At 39.4% G+C, this 26,231-nt stretch overlaps 1 protein-coding gene across 4 annotated transcripts in view; it reads left to right on the top strand.

Annotated features, from left to right (window-relative positions):
• RBMS3 (RNA binding motif single stranded interacting protein 3) overlaps window positions 1-23,061 on the top strand; it is a 734,215-nt gene extending 711,154 nt beyond the window's left edge. For 3 of the 4 annotated variants that reach the window (XM_061586167.1, XM_061586164.1, XM_061586166.1), the window contains 3 exons: window positions 17,596-17,676; window positions 19,575-19,702; window positions 22,825-23,061. In XM_061586167.1, the coding sequence (XP_061442151.1) occupies window positions 17,596-17,676; window positions 19,575-19,702; window positions 22,825-22,831 (216 nt within the window). In that variant the 3' untranslated portion in view covers window positions 22,832-23,061. Of the gene's footprint in view, window positions 1-17,595; window positions 17,677-19,574; window positions 19,707-22,824 lie in introns of those variants that run through there. The other variant, XM_061586165.1, reaches the window with a different exon arrangement.
• Window positions 23,062-26,231: the final 3,170 nt, after the last annotated feature.

The following is a 26,231-nucleotide window of genomic DNA, read 5'->3' as shown; positions in this document are numbered from 1 at the left end:
GAGCTTCAGTTGGTTCAACTCGAGGACGTGGACAAGGTGCTTGGACAGGTACGTGCAACCACTTCGGTACTGGATCCTTGCCCCTCCTGGCTGATAAAAACTAGTAGGAATGGAACAGGTAGCTGGGCCAAGGAAGTGATAAATGCCTCTTTACGAGAGGGAGTGGTCCCGGGCTGTCTGAAAGAGGCAGTGGTGAGACCACTCCTGAAAAAGCCTTCCTTGGACCCAGACAATTTTAACAGCTACAGGCCAGTGGCGAATGTTCCATTCCTGGGCAAGGTCTTGGAACGGGTGGTTGCTGGCCAGCTCCAGGCGCTATTGGATGAAACTGATTATCTAGATCCATTTCAATCGGGTTTTAGGCCCGGTTTTGGCACTGAGACAGCCTTGGTCGCCCTGTACGATGACCTATGTCGGGAAAAAGACAGAGGGAGTGTAACTCTGTTGATTCTCCTTGATCTCTCAGCGGCTTTTGATACCATCGACCATGGTATCCTTCTGGAGAGGCTCGCGGAGTTGGGAGTTGGAGGTACTGCTTGGCAGTGGTTCCGCTCCTACTTGGCGGGTCGTCTCCAGAAGGTAGTGCTTGGGGAACATTGCTCGACACCGCAGGCTCTCCAATATGGGGTCCCGCAGGGGTCAGTTTTGTCCCCCCTGCTTTTTAATATCTACATGAAGCCGTTGGGAGAGGTCATCAGGAGTTTTGGAGTGCGTTGTCATCAGTATGCTGATGACACGCAGCTCTACTTCTCCTTTTCATCTTTTTCAGGTGAGGCTGTCGATTTGCTGAACCGTTGCCTGGCCTCGACAATGGACTGGATGAGAGTTAACAAACTGAAGCTCAATCCAGACAAGACTGAGATGCTGTTGGTGGACGGGTTCTCTGATCGGATGGTGGATATATACCCTGTCCTGGACGGGGTTACACTCCCCCTAAAGGACCGGGTTCGTAGTCTGGGAGTCTTTTTAGACTCTTCCCTCTCACTTGAGGCTCAAGTAGCCTCGGTGGTTAGGAATGCGTTTTACCAACTTCGGTTGGTAGCCCAGCTACGTCCCTATTTGAGTAAAGAGGACCTTACATCAGTGGTACATGCTCTGGTAACCTCACGTTTGGATTACTGTAATGCGCTTTACGTAGGGCTACCTTTGAAGACAGTTCGGAAGCTACAACTAGTGCAAAATGCGGCGGCCAGATTGCTGACAAGGACCAAGCGGTCCGAGCATATAACACCTGTTCTGGCCAGCTTGCACTGGTTGCCAATATGTCTCCGGGCTAGATTCAAAGTGTTGGTATTAACCTATAAAGCCTTATACGGTGCGGGACCACGATACCTTGCGGAACGCCTCTTCCGATATGAACCGGCCCGTGCACTATGTTCTGCTACGAAGGCCCTCCTCCGGGTTCCAACTCACAGGGAGGCCCGGAGGGTGATGACAAGATCTAGGGCCTTCTCAGTGGTGGCCCCCGAACTATGGAACAGTCTCCCTGAGGAAGTACGCCTGGCGCCGACTCTGCTCTCCTTCCGGCGCCAGGTCAAAACCTTCCTATTCTCTGAAGCATTTTAAGTTACACTGATTTAATTTTAAAAATGTTTATTGTGTTGGATTGTTGCTTGTATTTTAGTATTGTTTTGTTATTTATTGTATTTTTATGCTGTTTTATGTTCACCGCCCAGAGAGCTATTGCTAGTCGGGCGGTATATAAATTTAATAAATAAATAAAATAAATAAATAAATAATTGGCCTGATCCAGCAGGCTCTTCTCATGTTCTTGTGTTAAGACATTGAAGGGAAATGCATCTGGTGACTGCCATCTTACAAAAAGAAATACCTATGGGGTTTTCCCTTCCAACCGATTGTCCCCTGTGGAGAGGGAGGCAACACTCAATGCCACTAGGATGACTGAAACACAAAATTTCAGAAATCTCATATTCTCTCATATATCTTTTTAAAAGCATTAGAACTGATGGTTGGGCATGGATGGCATTGGTCCCCCCATGTTGAACTATATGAGTAGTGGAGTTCTTTTAAATACTTAAGCTCCATGAAAAAGCCAATTACCAACACTGCTCTCCCTCATAGGTATTTTTTTACTAAGGATTTTAGCTCAAATTGTAGCTTTTTTTGTAAAAAATAAATGAAGTGTCAGTACTCATATATTGATAAAAGTGCTGTGGGTGCCAGCACAAAATGGCTGCCATGGAGAGCAAAAAAAAAAGGTGATGGTACTCTGTACTTGTGAGCACTGTCACAAAAAAGCCCTGGCTCAGATTTTTCACAGTTGTGGACTGAAGCATTTCTAAAGGTTCTTTCACACATTTAAACTTGTGACAGAGAAGCAGATGAACAAAATGGCTTACATGTCTACTTTCTTTTTTCATCTGGAAAAAGAAATTTGTATCTCCCCTATGCAGAGGAGCGTACAAGAATATTTTTTCAGAGACATAATGTGGCAAAAATGAAAGCAGGAGTCACTTGAGTCTACTTTCTCTTGTAGGTTTACTGAATCCTTCCCTGGCAGACAGAAGCTTTAGAAATTGTAGACCTTTCTATTTTCTCTGCATCCCAGATTTCCCTTTCTATGTTCATTTTGATTCAGTTTTTTATTTTATATATGTATTTTCTTGTACCATTTATATATCACCCACCTAAGTTCTCTGGGTGGTTTATAGACCCATTTGATTGACTGACTAACAGATTGATGTATTTACATAATTTATATTCTGTACCTTTAACATAGCTTCATGCTGCAAAGGTGGCTAACAGAATAGTAAGATTCAATAAAGGTACGCACACAAAAATTGAAAATAATTTTTAAAATGAATGTAAATTATATGACTCCATTTTTAAAAAAGAGGAGGGCTGGCTTCCAGCAGCAAGGGAGGTGCTCTGCCATGACGGAAGACCCTAGCTTTGTGCTGGTGGGTAGGAAGCTACTGCTGGTGATTTTTGTGCCAGCATCTTGTGCTTCACATTGGTGTAGCAAAATGGTGGGGGGGGGGCACTCCCTTCCTTCCATCCTGGCTGTGATAGTGAATCTGCCTCTCCAGCTCCTCTTTAGGATTGCTCTGCCCATTTAAAAATATAAAATTAGCATCTTATAAGATTAAAATGAACAAGAGAGAAAAACAAATTGAGCAGCAAACAGTTATCATAAAAACAAGCCGTTTAAGACAGCCAGAGCTTGGCAGATTACTTTTAAAAAGTAATAAATTACAGTTACAATTACATGGCCCAAAAAAGTAGAAATTACTGTTACGATTACAATTGCTCTGAAAGTAACGGATTACTTTACTTTTTCTCAAAAGTAATCACTACAATTACATTTCAGTTACTTTTTTAAAAAGCTCCTACAAGGTGCTGGCCTTGGCTGCTGCACATCTAAATAGCCTAAAACAACATTAAAAATAAACACACACATACAGAGGTAGTAGAATAATTCTTTTTATCCATAAGATAGCAGCGGTGGTCTCTCCACTGGTGAGGTAGGGAGGGAGGCAGAAGCCACTACTCAGATCTTTGCATGTCAAACAAGTGCAACCCCCCACCCAGCCAGCAAGCATAATCTCTCTCACTTAACCACCTCCTGGACCCTGCCCTGCTACCAACGAAGGGACAGTCACCCGAGCAAACATTTTCCCCTGAGATGCGAAAAGTTAAAATACTGCAAATGCAGCACAGTGGAGAAGGAATGAGGAAAATGGCAGAAACAGTAGCCTTGTGGATGCTGCATGTGTGTGCCTAGTGTCTATGCTTACATGAATAGGTCCTTTTTAGATAAATAACTTAATTCTTCCCTTTTTAATAAATCAGTCATGTAACTGAGATTTTTCTGTCTTTGTTTTGTTCTTGGAAAATGTAGTATCTGCTTTTTTGACTTACAATGTCACCAGCAATTTCTCCATGGAACAACATACTAGTTATTCTGGCACACTATTTCTTATCTCTTGCATTGTTAGCTTTCTCTGTTGCCCAAATTTGATAACATCTCAAGCGGTACAGCAAGCTTGTTACATATTCCTTATCTAATATTTTCTTTGGATCAACCGTGGCCACTGGTGGTTTACATTGTCACCAAAAACCCACAGTGGACTAGCTGCCTTGTTAGAACTGTTCGTTATCTGCAGTTGGATTTTTGCATTCTTTGATCATTCATGGTTTATGACACCAACTAAATCCCATAGTGCTTACTTTTTTTATGAAAAGATTGTGTGTATTATTCTAAGTGTATACAATGTAGCCCCTAGAGATGTTACAGCTGCACATTTTTCTACTGTCTAACCGCTTTCTTGTTATCACGTATAAATCTGTAAGCTCTTTTACTTTCTTTATTGACCATCTTTTATGTGAGGTAAAAATGTCAATCCCAGTCTTTTTAACCTCCTACTGCTACAAGCCAGTGATGTGGCCTAACCAGCTGGAGCTCTTTGAGGATCTAAGCATGAAAGGCTACTACAGCAGTAAGAAGTTACAAGCGATTAAATACTTGCTCAGGGAAGCATTCCAATGTTTCCTCTTTCCTATGTTGAATAGTAGAAATTGATCACAACTAGTAGAAAATAGCAATTTATGAAAAGGATGTTCTTGTGGAAGAGTAACACTGTTCCCTGAGCACTATTCAAGCATCACAGTTTTCAACCCATGGAGGCATGTGACAGCGCTACCACCAGTATCTCCGTATGGACTGGCAGGAAGCTCAGAACTGGGTTTTTAAGTGTTAGCTTAAACACACTTAAAAACCTCCACACAAATGGGAAACCTGAACTATCGGGCTTCTGATTGTTCATGCTCACTTTCACCTATCCTAAGCATAACTGCACCCGAGTAAATCCCATTGAACTCAAAAAGCATGCAAATGATCAGACCTGCCTTTCCCCTCTTCAGCCCCCTCTCCACTTCCCCTGTCTTCTCCCCTCCTCCTACCTTCTTCCTCTTCCTTCTTCCTCCTCTGCCCACTCCAGCCCTCCCCCCCCATGGTCAGTTTCACTTATCCTAAGCTTAATTGCACAGGAGTAAATCCTACTGAACTCAATAAGCATGCAAATGATCAATCCATTCTCAGCAAACTTGCACAGGATCCTATTTCTTACCCCCAGATTAAAAAGCAGAGAAATTCAGTAATAGGCAAAAAAAAAACCCTTGTGGTTTAAGAACGTACCTATAGCCAACAGATATTTCTATCAAACTTTAAAAAACAGGGAAATTGGGGAGATGTAGGAGCAGGAGACCTGACCTCCTCTCAGAGATATTGTACTGCCCTACAAATATGTAAAAATGCAAACACAATTTGGGTTGGTCTTTCACAGTCCAATCCACTTCCTTTATAGCTTGGAAGAATTTGGTAACGTGCCTCTGAGCACATGGTGAGTAGTGGCAACACCTGCAATCAGCCCAAATAACAAAAACAACACATACTGTGCTCATCTTGTTTTAGCAGGAAGCAAGCAACAATGTTAAGACCGTTGATATAGTTCAGATAGTCACTTTCAATATGCTTGATGTACTTTGTAATTTTATTGAAGTTTCCTATAGTAAATGATTTTCTTTTGCTTCTGTTTCTGTGAATATGTGAAGTACAGCAACACTTTGTGTTGGCTGTAGGTACATTCTTAAACTGCAAGGTTGTTTTGTTTTACATATTAATGAGTATCAGTCTCTTTAAGTTGCAGCAGTTCAAGCAGTGCCTTGTAATGATGCTGAACTTGATGATTACCCAGCTTGACATATGAATTTGTTTGGAATCTGAATTTAAGAATAAAAAATGAGATTCTGAACATGCATTGTCAATGGCGTTTCAGCTGCCCCCAAAATGTAATCATTTTTTTTGGTCAAAATGTTGGACACTAAATACAGCTTAGAGAGAGCTATGGTATGCAAAAAGTCCAACAGATTGATTGTAATGCTGCATGGAACTGTATGGTCCCTGAATTGTTGGTACAGCTCAAGGAAGTTCCTGTGCCTTTGCAGCAAGTGAACTGTGCTGTCCCAGAACTGCAGCTAAGATTTGGTCTTGGCTACAGATTGTGGTTAAGAAGGAGATAGCTTAACTATGATACCAGGTAGAGATGACACACTAAGCCAAACCTTAGCTTAGCTGCTGCGCTGAACGAAAAGGACCAGGGAGAAGCAAAGCAGGTGAAAGCTTCTCTCTGGTAGCCAGCACATTTGTGTGGTACCAGTAAGCCATAGTTTGGCTTACCATGATGTGCAAACCAGGCCAATGAGTGCGTGTGCATGTGTGAGGGCGAGAAAGAGAGAGAGGAGTGTGTGCTCATGTAGTGTCCTTTGCCAGCTGTGACAACAACAACCTCTATGATGCCTCTGAGAGCTCACCCACAGCTGCATGTGCCCTCGGGCAAAAATGTTTCCCGTCTCTAGGCTAGTGGAGAGCTCATACACAATGAATGAAAGAGCATGTCAACTAAAATGACAGGTTAAAATACAAACCGTCCATTCAAATGGATAGTAAAAATTTAAAAATCAGAACACAATCATAGCCCCCGCCCCCCTTGTTGATGGCTATGAATGTTAGGATGGCATGTTATTGCCTAACTGCTGGTGGAGGGGACTCTGTCATGGCAGAGTAGGAAGTTAATAGCTGGTAGTTTTCCTGACAGAAATAGCCAATGAAAAGCCACAAAATGGGCTGCAGAAGTTTTGGATCCACTGGATGTTTTAGCCTCTGCATCTTTGGCCATGGACTTTTATAGGATTCTATCAATATGGACAGGTCATGGGAGACCTCACCCTTCCACCACCAGAATGGTGAAACAGTTCTACTCTGCTGCTAATATGCCACAATGAAATTTAGAAGAGATGGTGATATAACACTGCAACAGTGTCAATGGCAAGATCAAGTTCTGACACTGGCACAAGAGGATGAATTTTATGTCAGAGCCAGTGTGTCCACTGATGCAGAGTACACTGATCTAGTGCATATGATAAGAAATGACTAATATATTGAAAGAAAAAGGAGTCAAGCCTCAAACTGGGTTTAAGAGAAAAATGTTTGTTGGAACAGAATGAAAAGGTTCAGTACAGTTCTATCTGAATTGCCCTGAAGAACATTTAAAAATTGAGGCTTGACTTCTTTCTTATTTTCTATGTTTTGTGTGGGGCCTCTTCATTTTTTAAAAAAACTAATAATATATTAAACAGGTAGTTGTTCTCTTTTATGTGCATTCAGTGTGCCAGATTTAAAATGAATGTAGAAGAAACAGCTTTTCTGCACAGCAGTTAGAAAGATAACATTGAGCAAAAGTAAGCTAGTCAGGAGAAAAATGGATAATAATAGAAGTTGTGACTAACAATTCTAACAGGTAATGGGTAATGTTACAAAAGGGAATGATTCCTAATGCTTTTACAACATAGATTGCCAATCCCCTGTGATTTGAGTGACTGGACATTTTTTATGAGAGCTGAGTAAATAATTCATTCCATTATGTTAATCTTTTTCCCTCTCATCAAGAACATTGCAGGGGGGAAATGGGCACTTGTTAAGGTTCTTTATAAAATGGATTAAAGTGAGAGCTGGGTATTCTATAAGTGAAACCATAGGCATAAATTCTGATCCCCCCTCCTCAAAAAGCCAAATTCTGTGATCTGAATAAATCAAAACTGGGCTTTACACATTTGCTTGTTTTGTACAATTCATTTTGTTCCTGCTTGTCATAGGTTGGGGATCAGTTTTGATGCAGAGCACTACACCTCTGCCCCCACCAACCATTCAAAGACATATGTTTTATAGTAAAACATTCCCTGACTGAATAGGATCCGGAAATCAGCCTGCTAGTGCAAATGTTTGCCATTATGATCTCAGCCTTTGCTTTCTTAGAATATTCTCTAATATTTACCTCAGCTGGAGTTTTTATGTGGGCAAACAAGACTCTCCGCAAGTTAGTTACAAAGAATAGTCAGAGAAATGGAACATAAAAGAGGCACTAAGAAAGAGGAAGTAGATTCAGTGTTTCATTCCAGTGAACATTCATTGGATGAGGTGAATGGAGGACAGCCATTTATGACTCATTTCCACCAGATACTTAGCTTTTCCCAGGTGCTTCTGGGTGGCACTTCCTGGGTCCTATGTTTGGGGTGAAAAGTCTATGTCCATTGGATCAGGGGAAATTCCAAGTGGTAGGGAGAGTTGCAGGTGCTCCCCTGAAATGTTTCTCATTACCCCAGCTTTGAATATATAGTATTCTTATATTTACTGTGTGTATGAAAATCCTTGATCTCTTCAAAATTGTCTTCGCCATTCACTGTCCCCAACTAGTCATTCCAGGGTTGCCCTGCGTTGTGTGGAAGCAATGCTATATTTGGGAAGTTCAAACAATTCCTTTCTTAAATAGGGGAGAAGCTGGCTTTGGAGAACCCCTAGCTTCTGAAAAAACATTTACTTTTCCTTAAGTCACCTTTAACAGAAATTAAGATGCATAAAGAACTTAAAAGACAACTAGTGTTTTAAAATGTAAACATTTATAGTAAATATGGAAAATATGTTTACATTTTTATTTGAAGTACTATTTTCTTTCTCCCCAGTCTTATTTTTCTAGCCTTCTTTGTCGTGATCTTTTACTGTTAACAAAAAGTTTCAGTCCTGAGGCCTGGATGAGTGATAAGCAGCTGCTGTCTCAGTTTCTACAATTATAATTCCTTCAAGGGCAGAATGGGAATGTTACTGATGTAGTGGATGGCTGACTCATGCCTCCAGAGGCAAAATTCATCACCTTCTGAAATCAGCCAGTAATTGAGAGAACTGCTGAGTCTCTTTTTCATCTCTGAAAATACCCTATTCCCATACTTTTAAAACATTAGCGTTATTGATTTTGTAGTTCAACACAATTTAGGTATATATGACATAATAAGCATAGAACACTGAAAGCTAGTCTTTGTAATAGGAATCCTTGGGAGGGAGGAATACATTTTTATCATATTCTTGGAAGAAAAAACTTTTGCATGTGTGACTGGCATTTGCAAATGATTTGCCTGTATTACAGAGACTGTAGGTGCTCTTGTTTGAAAATAGTTTTAATATCTATAAAGAACATTTTACAAATCAATACTGATTGGTATAGAATAAAGATGTTGGAGCTTTTCTGTTGGTTACGGTGCCATATGGCTAACATGCTGAAGCAAAGGAGTGAATCAAAATACTGGAAACTAAAACAAGCAGTTCCTGCAAGACCCCTATGGGATGTGTATCCCCTAACTAGTCTGTGCTGTGGTTTTGAAAATAGAGCATCATGTACTACTTATGCCACTCTCTTTGCTTGAGCATATGTAGAGAAGTGTGGTTCCTGTGGCATTTGTTACTTTCCACAGGAGTAGAGGTGAGAATCCTTGAATGCTCATGAACATGTTTTGCAAGATTAGTACTAGTGCAGGGTGAGGAAAGTTTGACAGGTGGGCACCCCTGCCATCCTGTCAATCACCTGATGTCAAAATGATGTCAAGTGACTTGTTCTCCTTTGTCCATGTGGCTTAAAATCAAGTCATGTGGGAAAACAAACAGCTCTTTACAAGTGTCACCAATCAGCTGATTTTTGGCACTTGCAAATCATAGCTGCCACCAATCAACTGATGGGTTGAGCTTGCAAAGGCACAGGGTTTTGCAGACCCTGCTTGTAGCCAAGCCATGTCTTTTCCTGCTCCTGATGGTATATATGTGCTTTGTAGTTTAAAGAAAATGTTAATAGAGGGAGGACATGATAGAGGTTTATAATATTATGCACAGTGTGGAGAAAGTAGATAGAAAGGGGCATTTTCCTATCTAAACTTGAGAATCCATGATCATCCAGTGAAGCTATGTAGCAAGGATTTTAAAAAGAAAATACTTCAGACAACGCATAATTAATCTGTGCAATTCACAACCACAAGGTGCAGTCATGGCCACTAATGAAGATAGTAAAAGGGAGTAGGGAAATTCATGGATAAAGCAACAATGTTTACTAGATATGATGGCTATATACTACCTTCAGGATTAGAGACAGTTTCTTCCCCCATCTATCATTACCCAGTTTATCTTTCTGGAGCAAGTCTCATTTTAACTAACAATGTTTAGCTGTGTACTCCTATGTATGATTTATTTCTGTGGTATTAGTATATATAAAGAATACTGGGCAGTTGATCATCTCCCCAACTCCATTTACTCCACTGGCAATTTTGCAGTTCACATCGTATGACAAGCTGAGGCTTTGCCTTCTAAACTGAAATATATTCAGACAGTTCTCTAAACTTCATAATTTCAAAACCATTTTCAGTCTCTAAAACATCTTGCATTGTGGCAAAAGTTATAGTCATAGATGGTAAAGAAGGTAAATCAGCTGTTATAAATGCCTGCATATCTGTCTGCCTGCACTGTCTGAAGTACAATTCCCCCCAACTTGGTTATCCGGTAAGATGAACCTGGCCTATAGAATCTTCCTCTATGTGAACTAAAACCCTTTATGCAGGTTCAGAAACAGAGACCCCACAAAATCATTTCTCATGTTTGGTGTCGTGTTGTTTTCATCTTCATAGCCTTGAAAACAACGGTCTCACAGGCCCATCTTCAATTATAGAGAATTTCTGGCAGAAGTCACTATTATACATATCCAGGATGAAAGGTGTCACTAAACTTAACTTAGAAATATTACAATTACTTGACACTAGAAAGTGTTCATTTTGTTGATTATATTTTCCCCAGATAATAGACTTGGTCATTGATCATCATACCAATGTACAGTAATTTTAGCTGATGCCCACAAGGCACCTTTCAAAAAAGGTTTTTTTTCTTCATCCTCTTCCAACATTTTTCATTGGTATTGTTCACAGGATGAGAGTTTGGCATTTTCCTTTTGTCAGCCTCTCATCTGATTGATTGGACTTACTATGTATTTCCTTTACGTATGCCCTCGTAATGTGCACATCACTTTTCTTCCCACAGGGATCTTAATCAGAACAAGTAATAGGCTTTAGCTTTTCTCTTAGAAAATGGAAAGGCGCCATACCCAATCTGTTAGAAATAGTAATAAGAACTCGCACACACAAAAATCCACCCTTTGTGAGCAAACATTTTCAGACATAAGGCATCATATCTGCATGACAAGCATATAGTTTGCCCTTTAGAGATTGCAACCTGATGCACACTTACCTGGAAGTAATGTTCTTTGAACCCAATAGCACACTGAGTTAGCACGCATAGGATTGGTCTTTTAAAGACTTTGGGGAGAGTTCTGTGACATAAAGCACATTCAGAAATATAAAATATATAAAACCTGAGACAGATGTTTTTATTGTTATATCTTGTGTCTCCTTTCCTGCAATCCCCCCTTCCCCACTTTGCTCCAGATGTTGACTTATTTCTTTATCGAGCATTTACCAGAAGCATTCTTCTTGTAGCTGTGTGCCTCTTACAGTCCTGTCTCAATTTATTTATAATCAGTGCACTGAAATTTCAATGTGGAGACAAGACTTGATTAATTCTTTTCCCATAGAAGTTGCTTGCTTTCCTCCAGCACTGATTTCATTAAATATTTCTTTGCATTAAAATTCCTAGCATTGAATTTTTCTTTTGGAGGAGAGCAGTATAAGGTGCCGATGCAGTCAGCTGCAAAAATTGCTAATGCTGGATGCATGGGCAAAATGGTGCTCAACCCCCTTTATAAGCTGAAATTTTTTTGTGACCCCCTCCCCCCAGGGAGGCAGGCTGGCTGCCAGGAAGGAAGGGGGAAAGCAGCCTGTCTTTGCAGGCTTGCTTCTTTTTGCTTCACGAAAAGCCCTCTCCTCTCATTCTAAGTAAGGCCGTTGCCAGTAGCGGCAGTGCAAGGAGACGGGAATCAGTTATAGTAATCCCCTCTTCTTCCTGGTAGCTCCACGCTCAGCCTCCTTTGGCATCTGCCATGTATTTTATAGGCAGATGCCTGCCCTTAGTGCGCTTGAAAGACGCTCTGGTGCTTCAGCAAAAGGCCTCCCCTCTCGTTTGAAGCAAGGAGGAGGTGTCATCTGCAGCGGCAGTGGAAAGCAGACAGTGTAGAAGGAGTGAAGACTTTTTTAAAAAATTAATAAATAATTCATTTCTTTACTGTTCACGGCCCCCTCTGGATTACTTCATGGCCCCCCTGGGGGTCCCGGCCCCCAGGTTGGGAACCACTGCTCTAGAACCCCCCAATATGATTCCCCCCTACAAGTAGGACTGATTAAACTGAATAATATGATTGCGATCCAGAGGCCCATATGAACAAGTTAATATGCAATATGTGCAAGTGTTAGTGCAAGCAGATATGCAAATGTCATGCATAAATTAACAATCAGCTCTGTGTAATTGCTTCAGCCTATGGCTCAGGGCCTATGAACACTAATTTTTCTGTCACTAGTGGTCTGCATGAGGTGAATAGTTGTGGAGATTGTGTCTACATGTAAAGTAGGTTCTTTCTGCAGCATTGATTATGTGTTCATAAAGCTTTTTTAAATCCTGCAGATTAATCCCAGTTTTCTGTGGGAATTGAATTTCTCCCCCATCCCTAAACAGAAGAATCCTTTTACAAGCACCACTATTACTACACAAAACACACACTTGCACATCCTTTTAATGATGATCCCCCCCCCTTTGCAAAATAATGTGAATCTGTTTGCCAGCAGATTAATGTCAGGAAGAGAACAAATCTTCGTTCCTGAGGCAACCAGCAAATTCTTCCTTATCTTGATAGAGTCGCACATGACTGACTATTTGGGACAGACTGTGGATGCTTATCTAAAGTAATGCTGTGGGGCTGGACAACATTTGTATCCAGAATGCATTTCAGAATGTTGATGGCATGTATGCACTCTGTGTTACTTTCAGTGGAAGGTAATTCACTCTGTATTACATTCATTCAACAACAAGAGTAAAGAAGACTTTGCTCCAGTCATCCGTGCTTCAGTTAGTTTCAGACTCTATGTCAGCTTGCCTTTGAAGAAAACCCAGAAGCTTCAACTGGGCCAAAATGCAGCAGCCAGATTTTTGTCTGGTGCTCTCACATTAGAGCATTTAGATCTAACCTTTTGTCATCTCCACAGGTTTCCTGTTTGCTTTGGTTCAATTTTTTAAAGCCGTAAATGGCTTAGGTTACCTTAGGGCCACTTATTCCCATATAAGTCTGCCTCAGAATTAAGATCTATATCAGAGGCATTGCTTTGTGGGTGCCACCTCAGGAGAATTAGCAAAGGAGCATGAGAGACAGGACCTTTTCTGTGATGGTGCCACAACTCTATAATGCTTTCCCAACTGAAATTCATCAGATCCCCTCTTTGTGACACTTTTGCAAGGAACTGAATACACTTTTACTGCAACAGGATTTCAATGGGTAATCACCTAGTTTAGTGCTTCCTCTGTTTTAATGTATAATATTTTTATCCTTCCTGCTGTTAGGGTTTTCTTTTGTTTTGAAGTGTTGGTTGTATTATGTTCATTGTTACTGCTTTAGAAATTAGATGATGTACTTTTTATTGATTGTATTATATCTATTTTCGGAAGATGTTTGAAATGGAGCAAGCTCCTTTGGAGACATGCAGCTAGTGCCAAGCAACTGATTTGTACTGGGAGTCCTCTTTCAAAGAGGCTTGCTCCATTTTCATTAAGCAGTTTGCATTCAAAGAACTTTTAAAAGTTGACTTTTTTCTCTGCAGCGGAAAAAAAGTCAGTTTTAAGAAGCAGTTTGAATGGACTTCATTTTAGGAAGCTATTTGAAATGGGAAAAGCCTCTTTTGAAGGCATGTTCCCAGTACTAGCCAGCTGATTAGTGCTAGAGTGCACCTTCAAAGGAGCTTGCTATAACCCTTTACAGTGATGCCCTTTAAACTTTGACAGGTATCAGTCACCTGAAGTCATGATCACATCAGGTGATTAACAAGGTCTAGTGCTGTCAAAATTGGCCTGTGAAGGGTGGGGGAATTAGGGATCTGACCTGCTGGCCAGGTCCAGTTTCCCATCCCTATATTATATGATTATGTGCTTATCTGTGTACTTTTGGTAGAAAAGTAGGATATAAATAAATTATTGTTATTTTTAACTAGTTGTATCTAAGAACATGCAGTAAGAGTTGAATTGGAGCAAAACACTTGGTGCACAATACAGACTGTTTGGCAATTACATCATCTGCACAATGCAGCAAAATAAGGAGCATTGATCAAGTTGCAGTGGGGCAGAAGGGATATTTCCCTTTTCCCCCATCCACCATCTCTGAGTGAAGATAATTTGAAGTTTCATTTGTCCACCCTGATATGATCATGATGAACTGGGATTATGCAGCGAAGAAGCCCTTTCAAGAAAAAAAAATGGTGGCTGAGTAGCAGGAGATGGGCAACAGTTGCTGCAAACTGGTGCAAGAATCCTATAAAACAATGGAAGGCTCTTCCTTAGAAAAAGGCACTTGTTGCTGTGAAAAACTGCACTACATAAAACTTCAGAGCAGCACTAGAACAGGTATTTTCTTTGTGAACCATTTTGCACTGTTTGCCTACCCCACAGTGCGCTAAATGAAAGTTTCTGCTTCTCATTTCAACTCTTGTGATAATTGACAGTAACACTGAATAATTGTAAGACTTCTCCAGGCCTGTCTATGAAGAGGCAACCTCCTACACCATCACAATCCTTCTTTACTCCTCAGGCTGCACCATGGCAACAAGAGGGTTTGTGTGTGTGTGTGTGTGTGTGTATTTTGCTTTACTTTGCAGAGAGAACTTCCATCAAAATCAGGATATTATTATCCAAGTGAATTTCAGTATATCAGTATATTTATGTTTTCTTTCTCTCTTTGTCCGTGTTGTGTTGGTATATAAAAGCAAAGCAATCCAAGGCTCATTTAGAATATGTATTTTAAGGCACATTTTACAGCAAACAATAAAATAAAATGTTTTACCCCTTCCTATTTCAGCAAGCAAACCTTGTCTGTATTTCAATCATTTTAAAATTCATCAAGCAGATTCTGGGAACATTTGGATATACTGTGCATCTTGGAAGATAACAGGTGTTGGAGGTGCCATGTCAGCAACGATGAGTATTTATGTCAGTGAATACAGCTTGAGATAGAGAGTGGCAAAACAAAGCAATGTCTAGATGTAACATCTTAATATTGATAGGACGTTGAAGGATTTGAGTAATTTGTTGCCTTCAGCCAGATTCTTCTATAAGCATGCAGGAAGGGAATAATGCAGTAGGAGTGTCAGAAAAACACGCATAATTAAGGATGTTTCTATAGCCCTTGAGGGCAAGAGCTTTTCAGGAGGATTTCTAATGTTGATAGCTAAGAAGACTTCCTGGAAATTAAAAACAATTCATGCGTAGAAGAAAATCAAGTTAGCAGTCTTGGCTATAAAAGGGGAAGCTCTGAGACATCTGTTCCTTTTCTTTCTTTTGCTTTTCCTGCTATTTTTTCCCAGGTCTCTAGATACTTAATTGTTCTCATTTTAAATAGCTATAAGGTAGAATGGATGAAGGCTGTGATCAATTTCATGAATGTCACTTCAGTGAGACTTACTCCAAAGTAAATGTGTTTGGGAATATGGGGGATCTCCTTACTAAGGAGGAATCGTGCGAGCTTCATTATGTTACTCCGGTGGTCTCCTGCATTTTTATCATGTACAAGTATCAAATAGAATTTATTTATTTATTTATTAAATTTATACCCCGCCTTATGGCCAAAAGGCCCTCAAGGCGGCTTACAAAAGAAAATGAACATAACAATACATCAATAGAACATAATACTTCAATAAAATAATACAATTCTCAAAATTAAATAACAATTCTCAAAATTAGATAACAAATAACATTATTAAAAGCAAATTATTGAGCAAGTGTTACTTTAAATACTTGTATATACATGTCCAGAAGGCAAGAACAAGAATAACTCTGGCAACTGTTTTCTTTGTTATCAATCAAATTACTCATCATTTCCACAGTCAGCTGGGTTCTTCCTTTTCAGACATTCAAATTCTTCAGTCTCCCAGGAATAAACAAGGTAGGTTATGATGAAGGGAGGGGCCACCCGGAAGACCGGGGTTCCCACAAGTTCAGTCACATCTCCTGCACCAGGAGGAAGTTCTTTCTTGGGGCTGCCATAGAACCGTTCTGCCTCTTTGATTTGAACAAGTTGCTCATCCAGTGCTTCTTTTTGGAGCAGCAACTTTTGTGTATGGCCTGCCTGGACACCAAGATCTTTCTGCAGAGCAAAAATCACTCTCCCTTTGCCTTTTATCTCATCCATCAGCTTACGGATGTCCCTCTCGCATTCATTTTAAAGTAAATGGGGCTAAATTTTCAGAAATAGGAAAATGCCAAGCAAACTGGGTAGTGGATCTGTTTGTTATCACTTTAGCAGCATTCTGTGTTGCCAGATCTCTTCTTGCATCTGATGCGACCCTTTGATCCAATAAAAATTAATAGCTTGCCAGCCTCCTTATTCTGTTGTGTCCAGGGAACAACAGAGCTACAGCAGGGGGAAAAGAATCTATCATTCTGCCTGTGCCAATTGGTTCCTCCTTTGCCATCATTTGGTATATATATTACAAGGAACTTCTGAAATCCACACTCAGTCCCAACTTCTCCTCCTGCACTTCAACTGTACAGTGCAGTAAGAAATAGTGCTTTAATAAAACAAGTACTACTATTATGGAAGAAAAGATCCTTCAGGCTCAAAGACTAAAAATATGTTATGCCGTGCCTATCAATTTTGCAAATGTGATTGCTTTGCTATCTGAGGGCCAAGCTAGAGATGACGCTAAATGCATCACTCGCTGCTGCATCTTTTTAAAAACAATGTACCACAGGCAAGGAGGATGACTTTTTGTGGCACACAGTACTGTGGATTAACTCTCTTCCCTCACTACCACGGTCAAAAATTACCGACCATGGCTGTTAGACCATGGGGACTTCCCTCCTGGACCTAACAGCAACCACCGGAGGGTCACTGTGATTGAGGGGGGAAAGAAAAGGATCATATCTCACTCCTACACACTGTAGTACCAATAAAATTGCCCCCATACGTGCTAGACATTGTTTTTTAAAAGACAAAGATGCAGCAACAAGTGGTTTATTTAGCATCACATACAGACTGGCCCTAAGTGTAAAGATTCTAAAAAGCCATAAACTATGAATACTTCATCTGCTTATGCAATTATCATTGGGTTTTATCCAAGCAATATAAAGCACTTACAATGTGCCAGTGAGTTTCAGAGAGAGATAGGAGCATGTGCTTAACTTCTCCACTTACAAGAGACTTGGGACTTACAAGTTTTGAATTGGACTGTGCACAGTATTGATTACATACATCAATTTCACATGGCTTTGTTTGTCACAGGACAACTGTATCACTTGGAGGCTCAATTGTGTAAAATGTTTATCAATTAGCTATGTTGGATTTACTTAACAAATAAATGCATAAGCATTTTTTTATCTTGGAAAACTTATTATGTGAGACGCTTATTAAACTACCACTTAATAAGTCACTGCCACTTCAACTAACATATTGGTACTGTTTAGTGGATTGGAAGCCCCAAGGTTATGTGATATTGCTTGCTCAAATGAATTGGGTACCTTATAGCAAATGTTACAAAAATAAATTTGCTTTTGCCTTATTCTAGTATATGACGGCTGCTGCACCTATGCAAGGGACCTACATTCCCCAGTACACTCCTGTGCCTCCAACAGCTGTCCCTCTTGAAGTAAGTCTACTTTGTCTGTGTTTTTACCTTGTTTTAATCTCTTTGGGGAAGCATCCTTAACTGTTTTTAAAGATGGGATCACCTGCTTATTTTTTATCTCCCTTTAGAGAAATATGCAGGTTTGGTTTTGGTTTTCGTCTATGAATGAAAAGGATTGTTCCATTAGGTCATTCAGCCTTCATGACATTGAGGGAGGGGTGGGAACAGCAAGGTAACAAAAGCCAGTCATCAGACTGCAAACACAAATAGGGTCAAGAGAAGTGCAAAAAACAAGAGGCTTTGATGCTATCCTTAGGAGAAGACTTTTGGCAAAAGTGATGATCAAGAGCCACCAGAAATCATGACTGAGCAAAGGACACCTTCCTCTTGTATATGCAGACCTGGGGGATGCTGCACTGACTGAGTGCTTTTTCATCCTCGATGAAGGATTTCCTCCCTCCCTGCTTGGGGTTGAGTCCTGCTGATGACAGCCTAATGAGTAAGTGTATGTTCAGCACTGTAGACCACAAGCTACCCGGAGAACTACAGTCTCTTCTGCTGCTGTTCATCTTTGTAAGGCCTTCTGGACAAAGAAGCAAAAAAAAAAAAAAGGAAAAAAGAGGGACCCTTGAGGGGAAAACAAAGGTGTTGCTCATTCTTAAATTCATATATTTATTTTTGGTTCCTCACAGTTTCATCATAGCCTGCTTATCACCCAGTTATATGTGGTAGACATGGACTCAATAATTGTGTCTTTAACTATGTGTCTTTTAGAGTAGATTCGGCTGCCACTCCTTTGATAGCTGAGGATGCTTTCTTGAAGAAGCTGTGTTGGTGCACCTCTGCTATAAATATTGGTGCTCCGCATAAGATACCTCTACACTGTATTGCCTGCAAATACTGGTTCGCCTCAGTGATCCTCCCACACATTTGGATATATCACTACTGTTTCATCCAGCTTTTAAATTGTACAATGTGTTTTCACTATCATGTTTTGCTGGCAACTTTAATCATTACACCCCTTTTAAGCACTCTTCATAAATCTTTTTTTAAAAAATCACACTGATTTGGGATTCTTAAGTGCTTCTTTAAAAGTAATTGGCTACTTTATAAGCAGGGGGGAATATCTCCTTTGTTACACAGAATTCTAATGAACAAATTTGAGAGTTTTACAACTATTGCTAGTAGCACATGGAAGTGCAACTACAAAGTTGTTTTTAATCAGTAGCATGTCTGTCTGCCATTACTGGAGCACAAATAATGTAACAAAAATTAAAACAAAATGCTTTTGAGAACTTGTGTGTGTCTGTATTGGTTTTTAAAATAGCAAAACTTCTTACAAAAATATTTTTCTTCAAATTCTAAAATACAATGTGCACAATTTTATAGCCACAGCAAATAAAATGTTTTAGCTTTCCATTTCCTATACATAAATTACTTTTTTAAAAATGATCCAAAATGCCCTTACATCATTGAACACAGTGTGATAGAGATGCTGCACTTGGTGTGTCACAATCCCAATGTGCCTGTTTGGTGGGTCTTGTTCTGATCTGAAGAAAGGAACAATTCCATTGGGTCAATATTTAAATCACTCTGAGTGTGATCCAGATCAGGCCAGCCATGCATGTGTGAGAAAGTATTGTAGTCTGCAATATGTGGATTTCAACACTGCATTATAAGGGAAGAGCCTTCTGCAGGTCTTCAATGCAAAGTTGTAATCATGGCATACCTCTCTTTTGAACATGTAGCCTTTATGCTATATCAGAATGTGGCTTCTAATATACCTGACCCTCAACAAAATAAAGCAGTGGTGCACCTGCAAAGAAATAATGAGTTTGGTAACATTATACTGCCTGTTTTCTCCTGTAAGGTACTTTTTAAAGCAGTAAGACCTTTTGTGTTCCTGTTTGTTTCTTTAGGGTGTTGTTGCTGATACCTCTCCACAGACAGTAGCACCATCATCACAGGAAGCCAGTGGTCAACAGCAACAGATGGCAGTGGAAACATCCAGTGAACATGCATCTGCGTATTCCTACCAACAGTCAAAGTAAGTTGATGGTATTCATTGAATGTCAATCAGGATCAAGTTTCTCTTGAATGTACACTAGTGATTCCATTATAATTCAGAGAAAATATTTGGGACTGACACCAATATAATTCAATAGGCTAAAATCATTATAACCAGTCTTATTACTATTTACTGTGTTTGTATCAGACAGGGGAATTGTTATTTTCATTTTAAAAACAGGGAATTGAGACCTGGATATAGCAATATTCTATTATCACACCATAATGAATATTTGACAGAGGTGAAGCATGAATCTGTATCCCCCAGATCAAAGTTCAATGGGGTTCTCCAACTACTGTTTTCTCCCTGAATTAAAGTTTGAACACGCTTCACTTTTACACCCAGGAAAAGCCTACATCTGAAGTCTATAAGAGTAAAAACCAGTAGTGCTCACCCCCTGTATTTCTATATGAAACTGGTCTAGACATGCCCTCTAAATGGAAAGAGGTAAAACCAAAGCTGTGACTTGTGCAGAGCTGTGATGGGAAGCCTCATCTGAGGCAGATAGTTCTATTCCATCTTTGCACAGGAAATGATCCAATGATTACTGATAATTTTGGGCTCACAGGAGTCTTTAATTTTTTAATTGATATACCTTTCATGGCACACTAACTATTTTGTCATAGCACAATAATGTTCCCCAGGACACAGCTTAAGAATTACTGCTCCAGCTCCTGTTATCTCAGGAAATCCTCTAACCTGGTAAATACCCTGGCATACCAGTCCTTCCCTTCAGGCTAGGATAGGCAGTCTTGAGGGATTCTGGACTTGACATAGATTGAGACTTTAAAAATATTCATTGTATCAGGGCTGAAATTTCAACAGGTTGAAAGTAGGGGTGTGCAGTGGATTAGAATGAATCCCAAATAATGTATTCCTTTTGATTTGCTGCTTCCTTTTCTACTGTGTTGTTTGCTTGTTCTTTTAGAGCGACTGTGATTCCCCCTTAGAATAGGTTTAAGTCTGGTTGATTTTTTGCTGTTGCGTTTTTCAGTACTCTCTTTCTTAGTCTCTTTGTGGCTGTTACACATTACTGTTTATTAATGCTGTAATGTATTGTGGTAGAATTGTGCACAAGCACTCACTATGGAAAGCAGCAGCAGCAGCAGCAACAACAATAATTTAGTCCCACCCTTATTGTTAACAATCCATTACTTTTTCTGATCATGAGCTACCATGTGATGCCCCCAGGAGCAGAGGAAGTGGCACTGGCAGCAGTGACAGAGGCACTGTAAGCAGCAGTGGCCACTGTGTGTTCTCCCCTTGCTCCTAACTCAAACACAGAGTCACTGTAGCAGGCAGAAGCAGTGATGATACACAGCAGGAGTGGGCTCCCCCCATCCCCTTTCAAGGAAGCCTCCCTCCCACCTACTACCACTAAGCAGGTGGAAGCAAGTAGTGCTTTGCCACCTGCAGGTCCTCTGGAACAGAAGGGGAGGTCAGCTTGTTAGATGTAGAATTTGAGATTATCCCAGAGGAGCTATCAGATGAGGTGACTACTTTAGTCAAAGAGAAGGGGTATCTTTAGCAGCCCTGATACTCTCCCAAAAAAGGTGGCAGCATTTCTGTGGTAGTGGGGAGAGGTGAGCACAACCACCAGTGCCAAAGGATTTCCCCTCCGATACCCCCCTGCTGATCCAGTGGAGGTAGCAACAGTTTCCAGTTTATTTTGCCTAAAAGGAAAAGGCTAAGATTCTTATATTAGCAAGTTATTATTAATAGCAAGAAGAAGAAGAAGAAGCAACAAGCAATCACATCACACAATTTTAGAGATATGCAAAACAGTATATAGGGAAACTTTCTTCTTTTAAAGTAAACACTTCAGACTTAGGGATGGGCAAAAATTGAGCTGAATTCAGATTTAGCACCAGATTTTTCTATGATCCGCATATTCTTCATCTCATGGAGCAATCCTTCAGCCGCTTTCCTCTGACACCGGATTTCCCCCCCTCAAATATTCCCTCGAATATATTATTCTTTTATTCGTTTTACACAAAGCACAGCACAGCAGCACAGCTCTCTCTCTGCCACCCCCCATCCACTTGAATAATCCAAGCTCCAAGCATGGAGGAAGCAAGCCAAGTCTATAAGAGCAGAGGAGGATGTGAAGCTGTTCTCCTTTCAAAATATTTATAATTCCTTTCAAAATATCAGTATTCTTTCAAAATATAGATATTAATATTTATATTTTTGAGGGAGCAAAAACTGGACCAGTAAAAGCAATGGATAGTGGACAAACAACAAACTTGAATCAATACTGCCTGTCAGCTTGACAGAATGCCTTAAAAGAAGCAGTATACAATGATCCCATCCCTATCAAACTATACCATTTTGAAATCATGGTTTTGAAAGTATATATACTTTCAAAAAACATACTTAAGAAAATGATAGCTGCCATAATAGTTTTAAGTATCATCTCCACTGCCAGGGGCTCCTCCCAGCTCCCATTTGTGAGCTAAAATGGTCTGACTAGGCATAAGGCAGTCCAGTAGCTGGTGGCAGTATGTTATTTTGGGGAGGATTAAGAGAAGTTGAATGGACCAACTGAGTAACTGACCAAGCAAATTCTAGGTCCCAGGGCCTTTTAGGGGACCCCTGAAATCTCACAGATGTGCTTATAATCTATAAAACTTAGTTTTATTTTAGGCCTGAGTGGCCTCAGCCAGAAGTCAGGCATTTAGCATCACCAGTCCCATGCTATGGAACACTCTTCCAGCAGAGATTTGTCAGGCATCCTTGCTTTTGACTTTCAGGTGTCTCTTGAAGACTTTTTTGTGCCAATGGGCACAAAACATACAGCTTAAAGTACATACAGCTGCTTATAATGTTTCTTTTAGTAGCCAGTCATTTTAATGATTGGTTTGTGTTGTTTCTAAAAAAATTTATGTTGCTATACACAGCCTGATGCTTTGTAAGAGGATGGTATATAAATACTTTTATTAATATATTTAAAGCATTTTACATGTTCTGTATTCTCTATAGACTAAGTAAATTTAACTTGGATATATCTTGAAGTAATGTGGATTTTTTAAAGGGGGGGCAAGAGGCTTATTCAAAGTTATTTTAATTTAATGATTACTTTCATTCAATTGTTTTTACAGACAATAAACAGGACTGAAAAATGTTGGTCTGAAAAGTTTGCCTTGAATGGAGAAACTTCATTGAACAAGAAGTTGGTATCCAGTTTGCACAGGCGTCAACAGAATTTTCTTTTCATTTTCTATCTTACCCAACAAAAACAAAACAGTGTTTCTATGTGCTGTGCAAATTGTTCAGTCATGTAGTATGATAGTTTTATTTTTGCTATTTTTTTATTAAAGAAAAAGCCCATGATAAAACACTGGGTTGATCTTTCATCTGGATGAACATTTGAAATTCAGAATTTACTCGGAAGTGTAGATAGATTTGTTTTTGTTTTTCAAAAACACACACTCAAAAATAAAGAATGGATGATGTCAAGATGGAGCAAGCTGAGATGAAAACTAATGGTCTTCCTCAAGAATCCAGTGACTCTTTCCCCCTTTCTCCATGAAATCCAGTGTGTCTTTTGTTTTGGGTTTGTTTTTGTTTTTAGAAATGTTTAGGTAAGGTTTATCTTGAATCTTAATTGCCTTAATTTTAAGGACGTCAAAGGCTCTCAAGGCAAGCTGTCAACGTCTTGGTAGAAGAAAGAAGAATGGATTCAAACTTCCACCAGCATCAACTGGTGCTGAAGTTCAACAGACTGAATTTTTAGAATGAACAAAATATATAAAACTGTACAGTTTAGCAGGAAATGATTTTTTTCTTCTTTTGAAGAAAAGTTGATAAAAGAACAATGGCAATTACAAGAATTGAAAAACATGCGGAGACTTTTATGAACTTTCTTAATGTTGACAGAGAAGAATCTAGAAAGCTAAAGTGTTTTACAATAAAATTATTGAACTATGGAGGGGAATCAACTTGCATTTTAAGGAATGCAAGTTTTTTTCTTGCAGAATTGAGATTTTTTTAATTTACAAAGCGTGATCGCTGGCAAAGGCATTAGTGCTTTTTATCTGCAGTCTTTTTTATGAGCTTTAAAAAGTTTTTAGTCTGCTTCGCTTGTCACATTGCAAACACCTAGCTTAAAAGCATTGGGGGGGGGAAACTTAAGTAGATAGGAGCTTATGGTCAAAAAAGTGCAAAAAAAGCAATAGCTAGAAGAAATTGTTGACAATTTCTGTAGTCTTTCCTAGTTGTGATCAAATGCAGCCTATGGATGGCCTATTTTATACCAAAGATGAAATGACACCCTACCGCAATCCAGAAGATAGAGATTTGTTTTCTTATTTCTTTCTTTTTTTTAAAAAAAAAAATATATCTTTATTTGACCTACATGGCCGGACCAGTTGTTACCTTTGTGTTTGTTTAAACTATCTTCCACTGGTATTTTACATCCTACATGCTTAGGCTTCTAAAGTAAAATTCTGAGTAGTTGGTACTTAGCAATGCTTAGCAGAATTTCACAGCATGAGGAAGATATGGGTTGCCAACTAATCTACCCAGATGCATTTTAACTTTGCTGAGCTTTTCTGTTGCATTTCTTTTGTCCTGAAACTAGTCTTCCTTCTTTACAGCATCCTACCGGTTCATCTCCTCCTTTCTCACTGTGTTATCTTCCAGTGCTCAGAACCAGCCAGCCATCTTCATTTTGCATTTTGGTGGTCTGTTCAAGTCACTTAGAAGATGTCACTAAATGTAGATGATGGTTGTTTTCATTTAATTCTTCCATGCAAGAAGAAAGTTAAAAATGGTTAATTCTCTCATGCTAGCATGAAGTTAACAATCACTTTATAATAACTTGCTTTCTGTTGTCTTAATATGTTTGCTGACAATCACTAATTAGTTTGATTAGGCAAAAGACAATAGGAAGTACATTGAATTGGCAAAAACTTATTTTTAAAAGATAAGAGTTTATGGAATCTATATATGGACAGTCTAAGAAAATATCATCCCCTCCCCATCCCTAAAAGGATGTCATGCAGTAAGAATTTTGAGAAAGTCTGGCTGTGAAGAAGATACCTCCAAACTTTACTAGTTCTCCACAATTGTATGGGGAAAATTTTAAAAGTATGCATTCCATTCTTTTCCAACTTCCTTATTCTCTACTAGTTTCCCCAAAATTTATAAGCGGCACAATCCACTGGGAATCTCTGCTGTGCAAGCACTATTCAAATGAAAGGGAATTAAGCATAAACATAAGCCTGAGCATGCCTGTAGAGGTTGGACATGCTCCTGGAGATTTCTGCTCCAGTATTAGAACCACTCTTACTGCATGAGTAAAAGATTTCTGTTCTGTATAGCAGGCAAAAAGATCTAACAAAGGAAGCACTTAAAAACACATAATTGAAATGGCCCTCCATTAGGAAAAAAAAAGATGAAGGGTTCACTCCAGTGATTGCAGTGTATTCAAAACAGGGTAACCATACTGAAAAGTAAAAATAAAAAATAAAAAAATATATAAAAATAATAAAACAGGTTTCCTTTGGATCAACCAGGTTCAATTTCCCCAGTTGTAATATTAAGGATACAATCCACAAAACACACAAGCCCCAGTGATATGAAATAAGGTTTGTGCAGGAGCACTGTTAGAGGATTGCGCACTGATTCCGTGGTTACTTTAAATGACTTTTTAAAGAAGTATTTTTTTAAGATTACTAAAAATGTTTCCTTATTTTTAATGTAGTGTCTCGTGTTTGGTGGGGATGGGATTGGGTTACCCAAACAAATGGCTGCTAAATATGCAACATTAAATATGAAGAAAGAAAAAATAGGATATCATCCAGTCAATTAGCATAGAAAAGGGGACCTGGTTATGTGAGATTCTAAAAGTACATGTAGTTTCCCATGACTAGATACGGACTATTGTGATTCAAAGGACCACAGCACAGAGAAAAGGAGTTTCAATATTATCTAAAGATCTCTGGCTTCTTCCTTTCTTCCAAGTGCTTTGCCATTGCTGTTTTCTTTCCGTGAGCATCACTTGATTCTTTTTTTCTTTTCTTTTTCTTTGGAACTGTGTGCCTGTTGGATGGGAAGTGGGGAAAATAATCAAGCCAGCCTTATTTTTCTTCTTTTTTATGCTGTATCTTTTTCTGTATGTATAGAGATTATTCTCCTGTGGCACAATTTTGTTGAATATGAAAAAAGCACGCGTTTGTTTTTTTAATTGTTCCTGTATAAATTCTAGTTTGGTGCAAAGAAAAGTCTCATTGCTGTTTACAATGAGGCTGCAAGGTAGCTACCGTGTGGCTGTTGGATATGCTGAGGTAACTTCCTGATTCTATTCAGAACTTTGTTGTTTTATTTATACATTCTCATCATTTTGTTTGGGTTTGTTCTGCAAATAAAGTTAAATCATCATAGCTGGATTAAGTCCCAGTCATGCAGCAGCAGCAACTAATAGACCATCCTATCACTTCAGATGTCATTTGCGGGGGGGGGGTAATTGTTTGATTTCCTTTAGACATCCTACAATTTCTGTCAT

Source organism: Rhineura floridana, chromosome 10, assembly GCF_030035675.1.
Source record: "Rhineura floridana isolate rRhiFlo1 chromosome 10, rRhiFlo1.hap2, whole genome shotgun sequence".
Lineage (NCBI taxonomy): Eukaryota > Metazoa > Chordata > Lepidosauria > Squamata > Rhineuridae > Rhineura > Rhineura floridana.
The sequence above is the reverse complement of the archived record's forward strand: the minus strand, read 5'-3'. Positions and strand labels throughout refer to the sequence as shown.